At 40.3% G+C, this 23,600-nt stretch overlaps 1 protein-coding gene across 2 annotated transcripts in view; it reads left to right on the top strand.

Moving 5' to 3' along the window:
• LOC120798769 (ephrin type-B receptor 1-B) overlaps positions 1-23,600 on the top strand; it is a 150,968-nt gene that overhangs the window by 58,348 nt on the left and 69,020 nt on the right. For both annotated transcript variants that reach the window (XM_040143387.1, XM_040143386.1), the window contains exon 3: positions 2,797-3,478. In XM_040143387.1, coding sequence (XP_039999321.1) covers positions 2,797-3,478 — 682 coding nt within the window. The remainder of the gene's footprint in view (positions 1-2,796; positions 3,479-23,600) is intronic.

Genomic DNA, 23,600 nt, shown 5'->3' with positions numbered 1-23,600 from the left:
CTGTTCTTTTTGTTTTTACCATAACACTCATTTTATCAAGATGTCATCCATATCCTCTGCTACCCTGTGGTTTCTTACCTGACTGCCACAAATAGAGCATAAAGATAATCACACTCCTGTCTCTCCCCCACACCTTGTTCACCTTGAGCCAATGTGATTGGCATGCCAGTAACATACATCTATGATTAGGTCTATAATGCATGGACTAAATATGAGCAGCGCAGTGTTATTTTATACACAAATCCTTGAAAAGGAAATGGATGCAAGGACCAGGGAATTCCATTATCAGTAAGGTGACAGGTGATGATGACTTCTTTTTTCTGTCCTTTCTGGCAAGGTCAGAGAGATGTCAGGGAGTGCAGGAGATAGATTTGATTTAAATGATGTAAAAGGTCTGGAAAAGAAAAGAAATAAAAATAGAAAAACCTAGGCAGAGTATTGATGTGACTGTAGGACATGCCCTGCCTACATAGATAGCATCCTTGCTTCTTAAATGCATATATCATATGTATTTCAATGTTGTTATTAGAACATGGTAAATAATAAAGATGCTGAAGAATGTTACAGGGTAATCAAATGTTTTGGACTTACAGAAGCAGAAATGTGGTGTGTAGCCTCAAGCTCTTCAGCAGCAAAACAACAGCCAGCAAATCAATATGTGGTCGGTAAACCATCAAATTATAAACAGCATGTTCTCAGAGCGCACACACATAAAAACACACAGAAATATACAGCAGATGAATACAAAGCCCTGAAATGATAAGAGGATATTGTGTTGCAAAGTAACTTATGCACCTGTAATAGTTTTGTTTGCCTCTGACACAATGATGACACTGAATATCTTCTGAGGAGGAAATAAAAAAAATGTAGTTCATTATTATATGAGCCAATAAATTTCTGGACAGATTTCAGACGGGCATTACAGACGCCTCGGGCTTCTCTCTGGCGTGAAAGATGGTGGTCATTTGGCTAGACGAGGGGCGGTGAAGACCCCCTCCTAGACTGGAGCAGACGGGTGCAGAGGAGCCTAGGGCTGGCTGTATTAATGAACAGGCAGTGCTGAAAGGGACAGGTTCCTGTAATGCTGATGAATGGTCATTACAGAGCAGAGACGAGAGAAGAGAGCAGGAGGGAAAGAGAGGAGAGGGGGAGAAGAGCAGAGGAGAGTGGCTATGGAGGGAGCAGCGGTGAAAAAAAAAGGCTTTAATTTGCACTTCAGATTTCTGTAAACTCGTTTATCATGTCAGCAGTGTCACTGCTCTTCACGTGTTTTCTCCCTCCTCACTCTCCTTGCCCCCACCTGACCCAAACTTTGTTGTTTTCCTCCAGATGCTTCCATGTACTCCTTGGGCCAAATCATCATCTACATTGTTTCTGTTCATGATTGAACCCCATATTCAAAGGCAACGCATCTCGTCTCACATCATTTTATGGACTCGTGTAAAAAGAATTCTGAATTTTTTCCATTATTTGACCGGTTGTTGGGGCTGTGCATGGAGGGTTGATGTCTTCTCCTCTCCATTAGGCCTGATTGAGCAGCTTGGGCGTTAAAGGTCAGAGGAAGGAGGAAGCACCAGGAGATATATGCACACAAGAAACATGAACTGACTGGAGGCCCACTCACACCACTATAGACCTCATTAGCTTTTCCTTGCCTACAGCTGTTTGGATCATTGGTGGGGAGGTTTGGAGAAATAAATCTGTGAGCCAAGCTGCTGGTTCAGATAGGAGTATAAAGAATAGTATTATTACAGACAGTGGAAGTGATCTGAGAAGAAAAAATTCAAAACTGTTTCAAATCACCCCCTCTAACCACAAAATATTAATTTCAAGTCAGTGGGGCTTTTATGTGACTGACGCAATGCATACAGCCTTTATGTTTTTTCTGTCCGCTCTGCTGCCATATGCCAAAGTATAACTCTTATAAAAATAGCTTTACAAATTAACATATTGTATTGAGAATATCAGTAGACTGTCTGCTGCGTCTAACATTTTGAGCTTGACCAGCTTTTGCCCAGCTGGGCAGTTATTTAAAAAATTTCATCTGAAACCAAGCTTCTAGGCAAGCTTCTTTTTATTTCAGTGATTCCTCATCCTGATTCTCAGTGATTCCAGCCAAATGTTAATGGCCCATTTTCATCACGATTTGGCGAAATGATACCTCAAGGGCTTCTGATGCTCATCCAAAATACTTTGTGGGTCACACCTGCAAAAAATGGCCTGCAGTGTATTTCAGTTCAGTTTGCACACAAATGCCTTTCCATCAGACTAGCTTGTGGCTGCCAGTGTAGCAGTCGCAGTCTGTCTAATTGTAATTCAAAAGTGGATAATCTTGAGTTTGTTACACACCATGTTTTATAACGGATCAACTCAGTGCCCAACAGCGCTCGGCATAGATGGCAAATAGCAGCACATCCCAAGTAATCACTGGGTTTGTGCTTATACGGTGGTAGTACACATACTACAGCTGTTGAGCATATTTACAAAACACGACAGCAAAGTGGTGTTTTTGCTGTTGCTGTACTAAGAAAGAGCTTATGATTCAGAAAAAGAAAGACATTTGTGTATTCCCAATGGATGAATAAGCCCCACAGCTCAATGGGCTGATTCCTTTCTGTTAATCCAGGAAGAAGACTCTAATTTAGTGCCTTAGGGAGATTGCTGACATGTGTGCAAATTCTCTGCGGCTCAGCCAATATTAGCATTTTCTATCAAAAAATTAGAAGCCTTATCACTGATGATTACTAATCAACTTGGTGCATTCTTCTTATATTTTCTCTCTTTCTCTTTCTGTAGTGGGAGGAGGTGAGTGGCTATGATGAGAACCTCAACACCATCAGGACCTACCAGGTGTGTAATGTCTTCGAGCCCAGTCAAAACAATTGGCTTCTCACTACCTTCATCGATCGCCGTGGAGCACAGCGCATCTATGTCGAAATTCGATTCACCGTGCGTGACTGCAGCTCCATCCCCAATGTCCCTGGCTCCTGCAAGGAGACGTTTAATCTCTACTACTATGAGACTGACGCTGTCATTGCCACCAAAGGCACAGCCTTCTGGATGGAGGCCCCTTACCTCAAGGTGGACACCATTGCTGCAGATGAAAGCTTCTCACAGGTGGATTTTGGTGGTCGCCTGATGAAGGTTAACACAGAGGTGCGGAGCTTCGGTCCACTGTCCAAAAATGGCTTCTACCTGGCCTTTCAGGACTATGGCGCCTGCATGTCTCTGCTATCAGTCAGAGTCTTTTATAAGAAGTGCCCAAGTGTGGTCCAAAACTTCGCAATCTTTCCAGAGACAATGACAGGGGCTGAAAGCACCTCCCTGGTCATTGCAAGAGGTATCTGCATCCCCAACTCAGAGGAAGTAGATGTTCCTATAAAGCTCTACTGCAACGGAGATGGAGAGTGGATGGTTCCTATTGGTAGCTGCACATGCAAGGCTGGATTTGAACCTGACAATGGCAACGTATGTCGAGGTAAGCACTAGACAAGTAGTACAACTGGATACTTTTTCGAAAAACATCCTATAGTTGTTATTTGAGTGTGTTATCTTTGCTAGTTGCACTAGCAAACTCACTCTCTTTTGGAATGATGGATTACTCGTAATAGAACAAATCGGTTAATTGCAAACAGTCGACATATTGTAGATTTGTTCTATTTTAGGCTTGCATATAACAGGGCATCAGCATACCTTGGATCACAGATTTTTCTGCTTCATTGGAAGGGCTGAATTGATTGTGTTTCATGCATTTTGCTGAGCGCGATGTGCTCTACTCCTTCCTTGATCACATCCACCTCTGGCATACTCAAAAGGCACATTGGCATTGATTCTTAATCTGTAGCGAATGCCAGCCTTCTGTGCAGCCTACTTTACAGATGGCAAGAGGTTTGATTTAGTTTACTCGGTATGCAGAAGACTAAGTGCTAAGGAATAGGTAATAACACACATATAAAGATTAGGTTAATCTGGGTTTTCTGTTAAAGCTGTCATTTCCTTTGCAACCTGCTATTCTCACACATACACAAACACAAACACACACACACACACAAACACACACACACACACACACACACACACACACACACACACACACACACACACACACACACACACACACACACACACACACACACACACACACACATATACAAAGAGAAAATTTGTTCAAGGTGTCTGATGGTAGTATGTGTGGCTCTGGGCTCTCAGTGTGGCGCAGTATTGGTTGGCCTGCCTCTGGAGGTTAGCTGGGGAGTGTGTGGAACCCAGATAAGATTGATTGACGCACATCTGCTCTGATCAATAAACAGATATGAGGTTGCCACATATCTACAAAGCACACTATGTGTGACTGTGTCTACTGTATCTTTCTCGAATTGCTCTATATCCTAAGCAAAACACACCCACACACGTAAATACACACCCAAACACACAAACAGTCCTTGGCTAAGGTGGAAGGACTTTCAAATGCAAATGACAAGGCAATAGTTGGTAGCTTTTAGTTAGCTCCTCACTGAAAGTTTTCTTCTCAACTAATTTTTACATCTAATCACAGCTACGTTTTACATTGTTCATAGGTAATTTCATTTTATATGACTTTGTTTATATGATTATAATCTTTTGTTTCAGTGCAAGGTACACATATTAAAAGGAACTTAGATACCTATGGAAAAAGTTTTCAGTGCATTATGTCCAAACTAATGATTTGTAAATATCAAACTCCCGTTTGCCTGCTGTGAGTCTTTATTCTAACTAATTTTTCAAGGGAACATCAGTAGTGTGATATTCTAAACAAGCTCAGCATCATTAAGTCTAATAGAAAGTTTCAAAATGATGAAAAAATGAGCTCAGTATTTGACAGCATTTTGAACTACACAAGATCCTACAAGGACAGAAATATACATATAACTCAATCATCCAGCCAAACAATTCGAATGTGGTTTATCCTATTTATTTAAAATTTCCATTTTTCCTGGTTTGTTTAACCAGCTTGTCTTAAATAAATCTGTGCCTTTGTTCCTAGTTTCTGCTGTCATTTATACATTAAATAATGGTATGTCTTTTTTGCATAGCATACTTATTTAACCACAGCATGTTAGGGTAGGTACAATATGTTTCAGTTCAAAATTTGACTAGAACTTGGATCATTTTTTTTATTTTTTATCCCTATTAAAGGGACGTTTCTAAAACCACTCAATGAAAATGTTCATATTTTTATCATTCAAAGTTATTTTTGAAATGACTACATTGTATGTGGCTTACATAACACTTTAAATTATACTTTTTGGCTCTATCTCACTTAAGGTATGTCAAATATTTTCTTTAAAGGTTAAACAATGTGAGGCAAAGTTCACACAGGAATTTTATAGCAAATGAACCTACTAACATAACCAGTCCTGAAATGCAAACAAACCTACAGTCTTTATGGAAGGGTACTTTTATTGTGCTGCAAACCTGATGCCCAATAATGTCTTTTTTTCGGCACATCTTTTTTCCATAGATTTTCCTTTTTTCTTCCATTATTTACCTCAACCTTATACATACTCTCAGCACAGTAATTGGAGCCTAAGGTATCCCTGAGTGTTGGTGGGAGGCTTGTTGTGATTTTTGTTAGTGGGGGGCATTGGCACTGCTGTAAACACCACAAGCACATGTGGGCATGTACTCATACACAGTCCCCCCGGTAGGCACTGCACTACAAAGACTCTTTGAACAGAGGAGGAGATGTATATTTCCACCAATTCCCACAATCCTCCTGACTTCCTTCACTAAGTACCCACAGCAAGTAGGCTTCGTGCTGTGTTTAGTTTGACATCTCTCTCTCTGATGGAAAGGTAGCATTATGGGAAGTATAAAAAAGAGCCTGTAGAGAGAAGGAGTTGTAGTGTGTAGCTGGAGTAGAAAGTAATACAAACCTGTAAAATGTTTTGTAAGTTGACCTGAAGCGTCAGGACAAACACACTAACTAGCGTATAAGAATGCATGCATAGAGTAAAAGAGCTAGACAGAAGGAGAGAAACGGATGATGTTGGCATTTCCATCTCTCACAACTAGCTTACTCTCTGGAGACTCATATGGAATCTGTTCGCCTCTCATCTCCACAGAGAGGCCCCTCGAATAAAAGCAATCTCAACCTTTTATTTTCCACGCAGTCACTTTTCATGGGCTTGTAATTCATTATTTAAACAGGGAAATCTAACCTTAAAGTGCTTGTGGAAGCGGAGTACTATGGGCAGCCAATCAATTGGGGGTTGGTGCAATAACATGGCCTCACCATTGGGTCTGAAGTAATTGCCCATTAGAGATGAAGGAACAGGAACAAAAAGAATATGAGAGCATGCAGTTTCATGCTGAAATAATTCTCCTCATTGAGGTCGAAATGAGAAGGAAAGGTATTACATAGGATAGTGAAGGTACTTTGGTGCTTAAAAGCACAGTGCGAAGTAAAAAATGAAAAGACAATCTGAGCAAAGCAATCTGATATTGTGTTACAGTAATGTCAGAATATATTTTTAAAGAAAATATAGAATAGAAACAACTGTTTGACTGCTGAATGCCCGACTTGTTACCTAAGTGTGTGAAAATTGTCTAGTTAGGTGCATTTATTTATTGTTGGTGTGAGAACATAAACGCTATACATATACATTTACTTAACGGGCTTGGCAGCTAATGAAAAACAGAAGTGCATTCATTCTACCTACTGCTTTATTTGATTGTCAGTTTTTTCAACTGACATAACAGAAGATGCAATTGCTGGGTCAGGCACAGAATTGTGTTAATCCAATCCTTAGTTTTGTTTATCTATGCATAGTGAAAAGCAAATGCTGTGAAAGATGACAAATGTTTTTAGGCGACAAATTAATCATTTTCTACTTGTTTAATTTGCGAGCCATTTAAAATGACAGCAAAATATGCCTAATTGCAACTAAGTGTGCTTGTGGTTGTTTATGTGTTCAAACATGCTTGTTTGTGTGTTGCGTCAGTGTGAATGCGAGCCCCCCTGTACCTAATTGCGCTCTCTAATCTATATGTTTTAATTAGTGACATGTAGCATTGTGCGTGTGTGCGGTCTGCTGTCAGTTGGGCAGAGAGACCATGTAGAGTTGTTGTGCTCTGTAACGATGATGCCAGCATGCCATCCTCATTACCAGCTCCCCAGCTCCCACACAAGCCATTTGGGTATCCCCTTCTCTCTCTATCCTCCTCTCCCTCTTTCCCTCGTTCTCCCTCTCTATCCCCCTTGGCTATGTAAGCAGTCTGCTAAATATTTTATCACCTCCCTGTTAAATCGAGCGGAGACACTCCAAATAGCGCCCCACCACATCCACCAACGCAAAGCTTTTCTTGTGTGTGTGTCCTGCTCAACTCGAGTGACTAAGAAAGACTGATTTGACGGTTTTACCGAACCCTCTCGTGTTTGTTTTTGTGGTCTCCAGCTGAGTGATTGATAGAATCACCTTGATTAGGATTACTTCACAGCCATCTGTGTTTTTTTTAAATAATCTGATATAATCATTGATCATTTTAATGCACTTTGTATTCCAGTATATAAAGTCATTAAAACTTCCATGTAAGCTAATTATTCTGATATTTAAACTCTTAAAAGTGAATGATGTGGCATGAATTGCTTCAGAGTAAACGGAGCCAAATGACATAATATGAAGAGCAAATCAAAACTTTGGAATCCCTGTTCTTCATTTTGCTGTTAAGACCTTTTCCTGTGAGGAACAAAATTTCCTTTAAGCAGATACATGCATGCCTGAAATCTCTAAAACAAGCAATCTTATTTTATGAGGCCCTCTACTATATTTTGTCTTCTTTTGTAATTGCTTAAACATGCCCAAATCTTATTTTTGCTCTTTTTTTTTTTACCTCAGTGGGCTATTCCTATGCAAAGCACTGAGTCTCCTCACCAGCATGGACTTGGAGACCGGGTTGGGGACAGAGGAGAGTAAAACAATTGGAATAGAAGGATCTTTGTTTTTAAATTGTGAATTGGATATGAATGAAATAGGACAATGAAAACTTAATGGCTAATATCATTATCCATGATATAATCAGATTACTTATTCATGTAATTCTATTTTATCCTATCTGTCGATCCATTTATCTGTCCATCCATCCATGCATCCATGCATCCATGCATCCATCCACCCATAACTCAATACACTATCCATGATTATGTACAGTATTCATTTAGTTACATATTTACGTAATTCCTCACCACAGCAGTGCTATAGGCCTAAAGTGCAATACGAATCTTCTCATATTTTCTCTCTCCGTTAGGCTCCGGCAGGCTTTTGACACGCTGGCACATTAATATTACAAATATTCAAATAACTTTATTTAACATTCTGCTGGCTGACAGTGGCAGCGGGAGATTCACAGCCCATTGAGCAAGTGCGCTTCCCTGAGCTAAGTGCCGATTCATCATGGCTGCCTTACTCCTTTCTAATGGCTGCCATCATGGGGCACAGGCACACGCGCGCACTGACAAGATGTGTGTAAACACACATCTTGGGCATAGACTTAGAAATAGTATTAGTTCTTCCATGTGTGCATTTTGAAAATGTTAAATGTGGTGTTCCAGGAACATTTATCACATTATTAACCCTAGCTTTAAACCTTATAAACCCCAATATATACCCATATAGACTTCATTGTCAAGGACAGCAACCACCAGGCTTATCTCTCTGTATTAGAGAGATTAGAGAATTTGACTGAAATAAGGTTAAACAGTAGCACATACAAGTAGTGGAGCTCTTTAGACATATTAATTTATTTGAAGCTTTCAAGTTTGGCTTTGGAGGCTATTTACTCAGAACTTTTCGTTTTACAGTTTTCTGCTCCAGTGAGGCTTTGATTACTTCTTTATATGTCTCATCTGAGTGTAAAGGATCTGGCAGACAGGACCCACAAAAGCCCGGTAAGCTATTAGAGCCAATTCCAGCCCATTTGGCCTTGTCTACTTCCGTTCCACAGCGTTTACCTCATTTGCAGAGAAGCATCTGTGTGTACTCACCAACACACAAACTCCAGACACACACACCAAAATCTACTAAGTCACCTTGAAGCCCAATTAAGTAAAGGTCTGACTCTTCCTGGCCCTATTAGTCCTATGGCAGTGAGAACCAGTGTGATGAAGACAAAAATGGAGTAGTGGGAGAAGTAGACAGAGAAAAGAAATAAGAAAGAGCAGAGAGTGAAAGACTTCTTGTTTCCATGGGTCTCAATAGGCTGAATAGGGGGATGTCAGAGAGCAGTGGTGAAAGAGTGTGACCCAAACAAAGACTCTTTGAATATAGGGCCCAAACAGAGTGTTTGTAATGACTGCAAACACAGATGCGCTGCTCTCACTGCTATGACAGAGTCAGTCCCTAATGATGTGAGGGGAATTCAGAGATTTTGTTCACACACAATGGAAATACCCACCACACACAGAGCTGTTCTTATCCCCCATGGAAGGACACATACTCCTACTCCTATTATTTTTCACTCTCTCTGTCTTTCCTTTCAGTCGCTGTTTTTTTTTTTTGTCAGGTTCTCTAACCTTCAGTTCCTTTCAGGCCATGTATTCGGTCGCTGGGCTTTTTTCTAAGCCTTTCATTGTCATCTCTCACTTGGTCTTTCACTTAGTTACTGCACAGGAAGTTTTTCAAGAGGGCTCCACTTTGACCGGACATCTCTTCCAACCCTCCTCGCCAAATCCTTTTTCAGTTCTCTTCCTCTACTTCAGCCTCAGTCATGTTTTCAGTACTCATATTTCTACTCCTCTCCTCTCCTCTCCTTTCTGATGGACACTGGGTGTTGAAGCCAGTGAGAAACAGGACCCCTAACATTCACCAGAATGCTGGGGCTCTGCTTCATCTGCCTATGTCACCCTCTTTGGCAAAAAACCAAAAGCCCATCCTCTCACCCTAGCTGTGACCCCAATCAATCGAATCCCTAACCTTATGCTTTTAAATTATGATTGAACATTGAAGGACACAACAAAGACACCATCAATAATGCTGTGAAAAACTGTCTATGTCTGTTTTTTTCACAAGAGACCAAAAGTGTAAATCTCAAGAGAAATGTCAATTTGGACAGCACATAGACAACTGCCTTCATTCTCCTTGTATTTTCTTCCTCCACAGCTCACCCCTCCTTCTTTCTTTCCTCTTCCTCTTCTGGAGTATGCTGCAGCAGGCAGTAATGAGGAGACGTGGTGAGCGTCTCCATAAAGTGTCCCCCTGTTTTAGAAAGTACAAACATTCCCCCCTCCCCATTGCTCGTCATTTGTCGGTTCTCCCTCTCCCCTCATCAGTGTCCATCAGTATTCACTGTTCCACCAATAAAACAGCCTACCCTGTTTGGTTTGATAGCAGAGGGACACATTTCAATTCTAGGAAATTGTCTAATCCCTTCCTGGAGTTTATCAGCAGCAGAATGATAAATGTGGATTTGTCAAGGTTATGTGGTTGAACTTGTGGACTGACAAATTAATTAGAATTTAATTGCAATTATAGTAGGCCCAGTATACCTTTGTGCATTCCTCATGCGGTGAGAACTAGTCAATGAAGCAACCAGGAAGAATGGCGTGGCATATCACGCTGATACGCAGATTACAGGGTCAGTTCACCCAGTTTATTAAAAAACATATTTTCTCACTTTCCTCTAGTGGTATCTGGTCATGCAGGATTGCAGATAGTTGTGGGTTTCTTTGACCAGCTTTCAGATATCCATCTGTGAGATTTTTGCCTCCTTCAGTTGCTCAGAGAGACTATTTCTTGAGTAGAAAATATTTAAAAATGAAAACTATTGACAAGAGGGTGTGTGATTGGTCATGTAAGAAAAATTGGGACGCTAATTTTAGAAAGAGTTGTTGCTGTAGTCTGTCATTTTTTTTAATGATGTAAGCACCACAAGCAAAATTTAATTTGTCTCTGTTGCATTGGGGTGATGGCAGTAATTTATCCTAAAACCTCGGTACATAAAACCAAAACTACCTATGCAGCTATAAGAAAATAAAATGTGTTTGTTGCAGTTTGGGAGAAGACGTTACAAACATTGCATAACATTACAAAATTCAATTGACCAAGAGTGTGAATGTGTTGTCTCATAGGCTGTTTTCTAGGAGACTCTTAGTTATAAGCCTGTGTTTTTAATGGTAGTCGAGGGAGCATAGATTACAATACTGGTAGATGGACTGATAAAAATTGCTCAGCATATAGTCAGTATGGGGTGATTAGTTTTTGCAATAAGCAAATCCTGTAAACCAAAAGTGCATTTCTTCCATGTGTGGATTCTGACAACCTGCATGGGTATTTAAAATCAGTGCAAAGCTTATTGCAAAGCTTAATGCATATTCTGTTCTCTTTAGTGGGAGGCCTGTACACAAATGCACAAATCCACACACACAACAACATGAACATACAGTTTCCATCCTTTCATCATTATTTCAGGCTGAACTTTGCGTTTCCAATTTCATAACCTAATCATGTTTGCCATAATTCCTGCACACTTGAAGCAAACAACATTACAGTAGTTCCACTTTAAGTGCTCCCTAAGTATCCCTGATTAAACATACGTGTGTAATTATGTCTGTATAATCTGTATTATGACACCATGCATTATCCTAAACCAACGAGGCTCCCTATAACTGGGTAGGTCATATCAAACACAACTTCAAAACCTTCACAATATGTAATTATCTGACAATTAGACAACTCCCATAATCTGCATGTCATTGTGCGCATGTAATTTCATGTTTTCATCGACAGTAAACACAGCCTGCAGTTTTCGGGGCAAGGGCAGGTGTTTCCGCAGAAACTAAAGGGAAACATCTTTTCAGACTGACAGACAGGAAGAGCCAATGCAGCTCAATCTGGCAGACACATCTCTGTGACAAATTATTGATCTCGGCTTTTTTGCCTTCCCTCTTACCAAGGACCCCCTGCTATGGCTGTCTTCTGAAAACGCCCACTGGAGAAGACAATGTGTGAATATTGAATCTTGAGAGCAAGACAGAGGAGAGGAGGAGTGTGTTTCTATCTATATGTGTGTGTGTGTGTGTGTGTGTGTGTGTGTGTGTGTGTGTGTGTGTGTGTGTGTGTGTGTGTGTGTGTGTGTGTGTGTGTGTGTGTGTGTGTGTGTGTGTGTGTGTGCGTGCGCAGATGAGATGAAGCAAGAGCTTAACATATATCCTCATTGGCTGGGTCAAACAGACTTTAATGAAATCTTCAAAGTGTGCATGGTTTTATAGAGTCTAATCAAGTCTGCTAACCTCTCAGACAGTCTTTCTTTTGGCTGCATTTTGTCATGAAAACCCATCACACACCCATCATCCTTTCACTATGTGCTGCGTGGGAACAGTGTCTGTGTCAACAGGTTGAGTGCTGCCTACGTGTTGCAGTGGACAGTACAGTATCTCTTGTTAGGAGGTTGCATTAATTGCATTTATTTTGCACCATAGTTTACAGAACTATAATATGACAGTGCTAAACCTATATATATATATATGGTGAGCTATATAGGTACAGTGAATGTCAAAAAATTATACTGTTATTTTGTCTACTGTATTTCAAACTGCATTACGGGCAACTTGACATTTCAGTCCTCACTCATTAAATCAGCAGTAAAACAGACCCTGTGCAATTCATGTTTTTTGCTCAAAGAGTAACCTTTGCACATTGTTGCAGTAGCCTGAATGATGTGAAACCCCATTCAAACAGTACATGAAATCTGATGACTGACTACCTACTGTATTAGAGTTGATACCCATTATGTTTGGTACACTACTTGTCCTTGTTCCCGTCTGCTTTCGAGAACACTTCAGAAACATTTTTTCACAAATGTGGACTAGTGCCACAGACCATAGAAATTAGGCTACCTTGTGACTTACACCCTGCCGTTAATGGACATGGATTATTCTACCATCCCATTGTACAGTAGCATTTTGCTTATTGGTGCAATGTCTTCTGTATTCACTATATGTCTCTTTCCTTTTTTAAAAGCAATTGATTTAATTGATTATACAGCCAGGATAAGTTATCTACCCTCGTTTTCCATTTCTTTTGTGCTGCTAGGCTTGGATTAGATGGCCACTTTTAAAATCAGGATGTTGTGTTCCTTGTTATTGATTGACAGTTATCCCCAAGGCAAATTTTGCAGTTCAGAATAACATTTTAATAATCCTCGAACAATTCAAGGGGCAACAATCTGGAAAACACCCTTCAAGAGGAAGTTCATAGTCACCCACTTTATCTAACTATCTAAGGTTAATCTGCAATAGGTGAATAAAGTGAGAGTAGAGATATTTCATAGAAGTAACAGTCTTAATAATAGCAAGAAAACTTGATTAAATTTGATGCACTGAGAGATACCTTTATAACTTACCCTCTAACACTGTTTTATGATGTCAATGCGCAGTGCTTACAAATACAAAAAGTCCTCTATGAAAGAGCAGAGATCTTATCTTACTGCTGGGCCAGCATTACTGTAGAGCTAGGCCAGATTGCACAGTGGTATGCTTCTCAAAAAGAATGATATCTGATTAGTCCAAGTCCGAATAGAGGCAGAAACTGACAAACAAATGGATTTGCTGTGGCTAGAATGTTCTCTGGGGGAGCTGGATGGGCTGAGATACAGAGATGCTGCCTTTGTGTTGGAGCCAGCGTGAAGCATAATAAGACCCTTTGGGGACTGAACCAAACACAGAGTGATAGAGACACAAAAGCACACATGCTCATACACTCAGTCAATTTCACAATCTCTGTGTCTCCCTCTCTCTTTCTTTCCTTACTTATCTTTCTCTCTTACTTCCCTATAAACTGACCTTTTTATTACTGGCTACCGTGGTTGGCCTATCATTATGTGTTTTGGCTTTGCAGGTCTTTTCAGTTTCTTGACTATTGCTAAGTTTATTTTGTCAGCCAAGTGTTATGTCAGACTCCTACAGAAATGACCCACAGCCTTTTTATAAGGATATCATTGTGTGTGCATGTGTAGGTGCCTGTATGCGTGTGTGTACGTGCATACAGGCATATCTATGTGTGCTTCACACCCATCATGGCATGAATGGGCCAGCAAATCCTATTCCCTCCTTTTCTTGTTTTCCCTCTCTATCTCATCTTTTCTGCCTCTTTAATTCCCTCTCTACCTCTGTCCTCCTTCTCTCGTGTTCTGCTAGGAGAGCAGTCGTAGAGGGAGTGCAACAATAGAGGTATTAACCAAATGTATATTGAGCTTGCCTGACTTGTGCAGTCAATGTGGTGCTTTTACCTCCCTAATGCCATGTGAATAGGGCTGCTGCTCCCTGAGAAATGCTTCTGTGAGCACTCGGAGTGAGGGGCCCTTTTTCTGGCTCTCGTGACTTGGGTCCACATTTCCTGTGCTGTCCCCATCTCAGTGCACACAGTTCTTCGTTTTCATAAGTGCTTAATCTGGATTGGAAGCCTGTCCTTTGTCGAAATGATTTGAGACTGAGACCTAGGCCAGACAAAAGGACTCGTCTTTGGCTGAGGCTGGGGCCTCCTTAGCCCCGTTGCTCCATTCCCATTCTTCCATTAAGAACCCCTACCAGGAGCGGCTAATTGTTGTATGGAGAGGAAGAGTGATGGGGTGTTGAGTGGCTGTCCTGCTTAACATTGCCCCGAGTGGAATACGAGTGTGACGAAAAGGGAGATGAATGTAGATTTGAGAGACAGATATAGGAGAAGAGCTACATTGTCAAGAAACGATTTATCCACTTCTAGTTTATTCATCATTTAATCCAGGTCAGAACAGATCCTGTGATGCCGGCTGATGGTAAAGTTTGGTTTGATTCCTCTAGGTTACAGTGCATAAGACTTTGGAGCTGTAATGTGTAACAAACTCAGAGTGAAGCTTTGAAGTGTAATGCTGTTGCCCTGGGCTACTTAGCTCCAGGGTCAAATGAGATTACACCCTTGATCTGTGTTAGTGCCTTCTGATCTGACGGATTGCAACATAGAGGTGTGTGTGTGTGTGTGTGTGTGTGTGTGTGTGTGTGTGTGTGTGTGTGTGTGTGTGTGTGTGTGTGTGTGTGTGTGTGTGTGTGTGTGTGTGTGAGAGAGAGACAGCGAGAGAGCACACGCGCGCGTGTGCGCATGTGTATGTGTTTGCAGGCATATGTGCATGTTGTATGTGTCTGCGCACATTATGTGTGAATGTTTGTGTTATAGAGAGTCTGCGTGTATAAACTGATTTGCATATCTATGGCATGTGTGTCTAATTCAAAAGTACTGTAAGCCCTTATTATTTGCTTCTACATTTTTCGTGTGTATGAAACACCCAAATGTTGGTAAGATTCTCCTCCTGGAAATGGATTGTTAACTAATTAGTAACGTTGTTGGCCTGATCTCAGTGCTTTGTTGGTGCGTCTCTCAGGCTGCAAAGCTCATTCTTTCTCTCTCTCTTTTTTTCTCTGTATGTCTCTCTCTTTCTCTGTTTCTCTCTCCCTGCTCACTGCCCCGGAACACCTTAATCCAGTGTGAAAGCAATTGGCTCTCTCAGATCTAATCAATAGAGGGCCAGGGCAGCGAGCCAGGGGGAACATCTCTGGCCCCTGCTCAGCTACAATCAATTTAGAACCATCGATTCAGCGATTGAAATACAAAGAGCAGACTCGCTGGACCATACAGGTGCTTTAGTGTTTGGGTGTGCCAACATGTTATATATCTCCCCGTGTGAGCATTTCTCTGTATTTATGTGTGTATGTGTTTTTTGTGTGTGTGTGTGTGTGTGTGTGTGTGTGTGTGTGTGTGTGTGTGTGTGTGTGTGTGTGTGTGTGTGTGTGTGTGTGTGTGTGTGTGTGTGTGTGTGTGTGTGTGTGTGTGTGAGATGAGTGTGTGAGTTTGCGTGCAAATTTCTTCATGTGTGTGTATATGGATAGTATGATTTATTTTCGAGCCATCTGTAGTAAAGTGGGAATGGCATTTAATCTAGCACCTCTGAGACGGAGCCAAGAAAAAAAAAATCACTCCTAATCCAATATGTCCTGCCCAAGGTGTGCTTTCAAAGGTAGGTAGGTGTGTGTGTATGTATATGTATATGTGTGAGTGTGTGTGTGTATACGTGTGCATGTGTGTGTGAGGTTAGCCTGTACATTTGTGTGCACCAAAGGGTTTCCTACAGTACTCAGCATGTGTCAGAGTAGGTGTGTTGATGCATACATGGTAATGTGCATGTTTTTGGGCGCATATCCATACAGAGTTTAGAAGGGCCCTTGCATTTGCATGCAAAATGTATGTATACATTGTGACTACAAGAATGCGTGCATATTGACATGTGACAACACATGACATCCACAGAGGTGCCCAACTTTTCTCTGCTATGCTTTGGATGTGTGTATGTGAATTCATGCATATATGATGTCAGGGCATGTCACATTTAATGGACCCTGTTTTTGCAGTTATGCACTGCCAGGTGCATACATCTGTGAGTGTATTCATTTGTGCAATTTGTCGCCATGCAATTACAGGGTTGTGGTGCATACATGTGACTATATGTGTAATTGTGTTTGATTTAAGTTCCAGTTTTGCTGACTGTTAACATGCACACCCATAAATGAGCCCAGGTCATCACCTACAGTAGCCCTGCATCAGTAAATGAGGCATTTAACATTTAGTGAAGCTGTTGTTTTTACAACAACTCTACCACAGTGTGTATATGATGTGCTGCTCAGCTTGTATAGTTATAATAGTTCCAAGGAGAGCAATTCCACCTTTGAGAGAAGAAAACATACTCAGTTCAAGCCTGGACTTGTTTTGTAAACCTTATTGTGTGTTAACATGGAAGTAATAGAACATTTTCAAGAGAGAATGTGACTGTGGCTAGTAATGCAATAAACTTGCATATATTCAAAATCTAACACAATATAACCTAATGAAATAACTGTTGTCATTGTTGTCATATTTGTGCACCCTTTTCCTTAAAGTATTTTTTTAAATTGTGCGTGGTCTGCTGGAATTGATTTGATGATTGGTATGAAACATCAGAAATCAAATCTCTCTTTCATGTCTCCCCCCATTTACATACAGTACAGGTTCACACTTTCTCTCCTTAAAACACACACAAGCACACACTTGTGCTACCATACCTTGTCAGACCTTGCCCACATGTTAATGGATTTCTGCCATTTATACAGTTAAACCAGTTTCCCCAGGTGCTTGTGTTGGGTTTTTCTCCCTCTGTTGGACAAGGTGTGGCTGTCTTTCACAAAGTCTGCAATGAGAATGTGCCACACACAAGAATAGGTAAACCACTCACACACATGCACAATTAAACACTAAGACTATATGCACATCTTTGTTCTTGGTTTACTGAGCAGTTTTATTGACACTTCCCTGGCCCCCAAACCAGCAAAGCAAATTTCCCTCACTGATAAAGCTGATAACTTTCTGGGAATTTAAATTTGCCTTTATCTCAGTGAAATTAACCCCCAAATACTTTTTAAACACCATTATTAACGAATCATTGTAAGGCATCTAGACATAAAAACTTAATCAAAAATACTAGATTTAGGTACAGATGAATATTCAAAATATTTAAACAGATATTTACAACCAAAATACCCAAGAAACCTGACACATCAAAACAGAGGGGAATAAAGAATAGAATAAATTCAAAAGAGTTTATGTTACATTTGAAAAATGTATTTCCCATGTCTCTTTCAGCCTTTTCCTGCTTTCAAAGAATTCGAATGGGATTTTTGGGGACTATTTTGAAATATTTTATTTATGTATGCCTTTGACCCTGTATTCCTTCTTCACATAGGAAAATTTTATTGATTTTTATGGAATTTATTGGACTTTAATAACCACACACTATCAGTGTGGCCAAATATCAGAAAGCTTGCTGTGAAACTGCTTGATGCTTAGAAATCTCCACCGTCAGCTTCCAACTTCCAGCTGCTCTGGTGGCTTTTCACAGTAAAGTCCGATATCTTGGTCATCCATCAACACTAGTCCATCACTGTCCATCATTCGAATGAATGACTTCTGGTCTTCATCAATCTGTTATGCGTGAAGATGCGCATGCAGTGTAAGGAGGTCCCACATGGATGTGCCCCCTTAAGACACACACAAACAACACATCACACAAATTGAACACATATGTTTGCCGGTTTCATAGCTCAAGGCATATTGACTAAGTCTGGCAGATAAAGGTCAGTGCTGTCCTGATTTGGACAGGTAGGCTAGGGGCTGCAGTTCGCCATTTCTGTGTGTTAGGGTGTGTCAGTTTGTCTGGAACAGGATACGTATTTCTGATAAGGTTGTATAGAGGTCATGCAGATGTAAATATGACATGAATATAGATGTGCTGTCGGCCTGGTTACCTTCAGAGGATTTCACAGCTGCAGGTGCATTGTGTGCCAGCAAATGGGGTCAGCCTCTTTTCATTCACACAATGCAACAGAATACTTGATGGACACATCTGTTTGTCTTTGTACGGGATAAGCAAAATATCTTTTCGTGGACATTGTTCATCTTTTGAGTTTTTCTGGTCATGCCTGGGCCTGATATCAACAGAATCGTTGTTTTTGTATGTATAAAAGCACACCCGTCCTAAATCATAAATGGATCTGTCTCAGTTGGGCACGACGGATGCATAGTTGCTCTAAACAGCATTTATTATCCAGCCTTTTTATTCCCTGTTGCCTATTGTCAGCCTTAGAAATAATAGCTTGACTGTCACTAAGTATGCAATGAGAAATGGCTGCTTTACACGACACACATATTGTGGGACTCTGCCACCAACAATTTGAGTGACAAAGTGCACTCCTGAGTGCCTTCTCACTTTGTTGTGCTCTCACTTCCCCACTTCTCTATCTCTCCCTTTCTCACACTCTATTTCCCTGATCCTGGTCACTTTCCTCCCCCACACTTCACACATAATTTGTGCTTTCTCTTTTGATGCAGAGCATTTTATCATTACTTCCCATTAGGCATAATAGCAGCAGGGGCAATGAACAGCGTACATGCTAGTGCAGCTGGAGGAACATCTTGCTGGCGCATGCATAATTCTATTGATATAGCTGTTCTTGTGGTAGTTGATTTCATCATAATCCCAGGGTGCAGTGCTGCTCCTGATGACCTCAACATCAATGTGTTGCTCACGCCATCCCCCCACTCTTCTGTTCTCCAACCTCTCCTATCCACCTCTTGTCCTGTCATCAGTAATGTATTCTACAGCCTTAGGGTAGCCTCTAAACTCAGTATTGCATTACAAAAGGCCAGAGTTATGTTTTTCCGCTCTTTAACTTTCTTGTCATCCACCTCCAAATCCACTTTACTGCTAACCTCTGGCCTCATATTGCATTTGATAGCCTCTTTGCATTGTGTGAAAATGTCATCATCAGCATGACAGGGTACAGACACTTATTACTACTATTGGTCGGAGACATGTCACCACATTTCTATGTGGTGAAGGTGTTGAGGATGTTGGGGTCTCCCGTGCGTACTGTCTTGGAGATCATTAGTGGGAAGAGTAGGCAGTGTTCAGCCATGTGATTCTACCATGGGTGTTTGTCTTTGCCAGAATATTTCGCAGTAAACATTGTTTTCTGTATGCTCAATTAGGAATCAAATTAGGGAATAGTAAACACTGAAGGGACCTTTGTTTTTGAGCTGTTTTATCATTCTACTCCTCTCCTACGTTCAAATGTGCATAACTACTCATTCCCCTTAACAGGCCTCTATTTTTTTAATTATCTGTGGGGCCTTAACCCTGAGCCAAGTGGCTGGGTATTTTAGGGTACCTGGGTATTTGAAACTACTTTTAAGCCTTGCTTGAATGATTCTTAACGCATTTTAATGTTACATGGACTGGTGATCATGTGTTTTTGAGATCAAGGTTTTTCAACTAGATTACGATGGAGGCTATGTAATTACCACTGTATTAACATCAAATTTTTCTTTTTGCAACTTTTTTTTTTCATTAAAATGCAAATTTGCACATACAAATTCGAAACCTTTCTGGTTTAAATTCTCTTTAAATTACTGTACTTCTAGTTCTTTTAACAGTTTTCCAAGTACTTTGGTTTTGACACATGTCATGCAATCCTGTAACTGTTTTAAGGCATTTTCTTTGCTAATGTTGACATGAATAAATAGATCATTGTGCTCATATAACATGTATTACCATTTATTGTGACAAAGCAAAATGTCATAAAAGTTTATGGTATTTTCTTGTGAAAAAAATGATCAATTGTTTGTTCATGTAGGAAAATATAGTCTAGGTGATGTTAGGTCCTCTTCTTGTAATAGGACAATCTTATCTCCTATCACAGAAACAGTCTCTCTGCAACATAAGCACACAGGCTTCATACCAACTCTGTTCACTCACTGTCCATCTGTTTGGGTGATATTTTGGTGACAGATTTGTAGCTACCAGAGAGTTGGTTGTTTCCTTGAACACAGCTGCTCTGCAGCAATCACTTGACTGTTTAGAGTTTACTGCTTTTGGATAACAGAATAGGATGACTAGGACAAATATGAATTTTAAGTATATGTTTAATATATACCTGCAAGATGAATGAATGAATAAAATGTTTTTTCTCTTAATTATTTCATAGGAATTAATCAAGCAGCCGGTAAAAAAAAAAAAAAAAAAAAGCAGTCCATGGGGCAGATCTTGCTGGCTCATTGACGAGATCTGTGAAAATCCCTCTTACTCCAATACAACACCTGAAAGTTACTCTCATTATATTGTAGCATGAAAAATGTAGTTTATATTCAGTCAATATTATAGGTATGTTGCTTTAAAAAACAACTCAATACAACAAAAGCATCTAAAATTAGAATTAACTATTGTTACTAATTTTGTGTTCATTTATTAACATATAAGACATATATAAGAGACATATAGTTTGTTTGTCTTGTACTTATAGGTAATTAATAATACTATTCACTAGCTCTTTGTTTTTATCATTAGTTCATTTTGATAAAATAATCAACAATATTTGCACAGTTTATTCTTTTCCCATGATGTTTTCTGTAATGACTGACAGTTTAGTGTGACTGCTCTAATCGTTATGTGCTGTAGCCGTACCGTATCACTAAGGAACATCTACAGCTGTGAACTCCTAGAAGCAACTGCCCGATCTTTGTTCACATCCACTTTTATTTTCACTTACTACTGCACAGATAAAGGGTCCTTGCGCTGCTAAATGACTCTACTGGCTGATAAAAGTCCAACTGTTGCTGAATTTGATTTGATGACTTCTTTGTGTTTCTGTATGTTTTGTTAGTGTCTAATTGTATACAGAAGAGAAAGGTATATTGCTGGGTGAGCAAAGCTTATTCTCTCTGTCTCTAACTCCTTCCAAGCGTATTGATTTATTGTTTACAATCTACACCTTCTCATCAGGTTAAGCTCTCCTCATGTCAGAACTATGAGCAAGGAAGAAAAAGGTTTTAAGGCTGTAAATGTAATGGACATTGTTGAGCCGAGCAACTGCAAAGGAGCAAAAAGAGCAAGAGTGGGCATCTTTGGCTAACTGCTATAGATTAATTGATTTAGCCATGAAGTTAATGAGCTAGATCCTTTTTAAAAGAGACAAGTGCAGAGAGAGAAGAAGCTAATGGTCTCTCACTACTCCAAGTTGTGAGACAAAGAGAAATCTTATTTATCTTGGAATATATACTTTATTCATCATATACAGGATTGCAAGGTAATTGACAGGTCCTGTAAGTGCTGATTTTACATCCTCATTCTGATCATCTTTCTTTATACATCATGATCCACAGACAGTTCAACATAAGACACAACTGATTTCTGGTAATAAAATCTAGATAGCTCAATATTCATTTTTCTGTGACAGCGCTGACAAATAGGATTTAATTTTACAATAAAGTTTGTGAATATCCTTACACCATCACATTAATGTGTCTAAATTGGTAATGTAAGCAACTTTTGTGACTTCAGTTAGCTATCTGAGGGAGGATAGATCGATCATATTATTACTGAAATCATAATGCAATCGAACACGGATAATAGAATGCTCCTTGCTCACATAACTTCCCCTGACTGATTTCACCCCTCATCAAGTAACTCTCCGTCTCTGTCTTTCTTGACCCTACCTGTTTTTTTTCTGTGTTAGCTGGAAGTGGGCAAAGAGCCTGGTAGTCCCCTGTTAGGCTCTGATTACAGTGTAGATTGTAGTGCAAGCACATGTAACTGCCTGCTGAGCAGCGATCTGTTTTGGAGAGTAGTTTTCTCTACTACCTTGCCAGCCAGGGATGGATTGGCACAGTGGAGTTTCCTGGAATACCAATGCGTCCTCGTCTTCTATTTCCCCTGCTCCTCTCTGACCACTCCTCTGTCTGAAAGATATTCCCAGTGCCTTGGCACATAGCTGCATCTTCCTGGAAATAAAATTGACCTGAACCAACGTGCCAGGTGCGATACCGAGTGGCCAACTGCCAACGCAACATTCGGTTATGACGAGTCTGTGTGGAACTATGAGATTATATAGGTCTCTTGATCTGTATCATGCTCCTATTGTGCAAACACAGAGACATACATGCACATGCACGCACATGCACATGCAGACACACAACTCATGCAAGCGCTTTCAGTGAGCCAGACTTCCCAGTCGACTGGTCTGTCATTGGCCGGCTGTTCAAAGGGAAAGTGTGGGCCAAAAAATACTGGCTGTGAGGTTACCATGGTAACAGCCTGCCCAGGGGCGTGGGCTGTCTGCTAAATTGTTCGTTGGTTTGATAAGGCTTACAAACACACACACACACACACACACACACACACACACACACACACACACACACACACACACATACACACACACACACATACACACCTTAATTTTAACAGAGTCTTCCTATATTTACTGTCTAGCAGATACCTACTCTGTTCATTAGCATTTGTAGTCAGACTGCTGGATTTCACATCTGTATGTGAAGCAGACTATTTTAGAGAAATCACACACAGGCTTCTTTATGTTTCTTTAGCTGGACACTGTCTCATCTTGTAGTTATTTTACTGCCGCACTGCCCTCTATTGAATCCAGTCAGACATGGTTTTCATTGTAACATGTTCACATGCATGCAGGGCTAAATTGTTATAATTTACTGAGTATTAGTATATCACTGGGTGTCAAAAAATATTAAGTGTAGACCATTTTTTTCTTTAACACAGATTTGTCTATTTTTTCACATTTTTTTGTCTTTATGTGTTCTTTATAGACATTGCCTCTCTCTTCTCATACAAGACTACACACCAGTATGGCAGCGGATGGAGTTACAAAGCCAGCCTAATTGGAAAATATCTGAGTTTTCTTTAGGGGGTTTGAGTTTTGTTCACTAAAGTTTCTGCAGCATCAGACATTGCTGTATTAGGTAGTTAAGAGGACAGGTATGTCAAGATGAGTGGTGTTTGGACTAAGGCAGCAGAAAGTTTAGAAGACGTTGTATGTGTGTAAATTTATGTGTATGTGGGTGAGTTTGTGTGCATGTGGGTCGTAGTGGGTGTAGGTGCATGTTTTAAATTGGAAGAGGGGCTCTGACAGGGCCAGAATGGACAGATGATTAATGACCAGGGGGAGTGTTCTGTGGGAAGAACTCTTTAGCACCGCAGCTCTT

Source organism: Xiphias gladius, chromosome 14 (genome assembly GCF_016859285.1).
Source record: "Xiphias gladius isolate SHS-SW01 ecotype Sanya breed wild chromosome 14, ASM1685928v1, whole genome shotgun sequence".
In the NCBI taxonomy this organism is placed as follows: domain Eukaryota; kingdom Metazoa; phylum Chordata; class Actinopteri; order Istiophoriformes; family Xiphiidae; genus Xiphias; species Xiphias gladius.
This window is presented reverse-complemented; position numbering and strand designations above follow the sequence as displayed.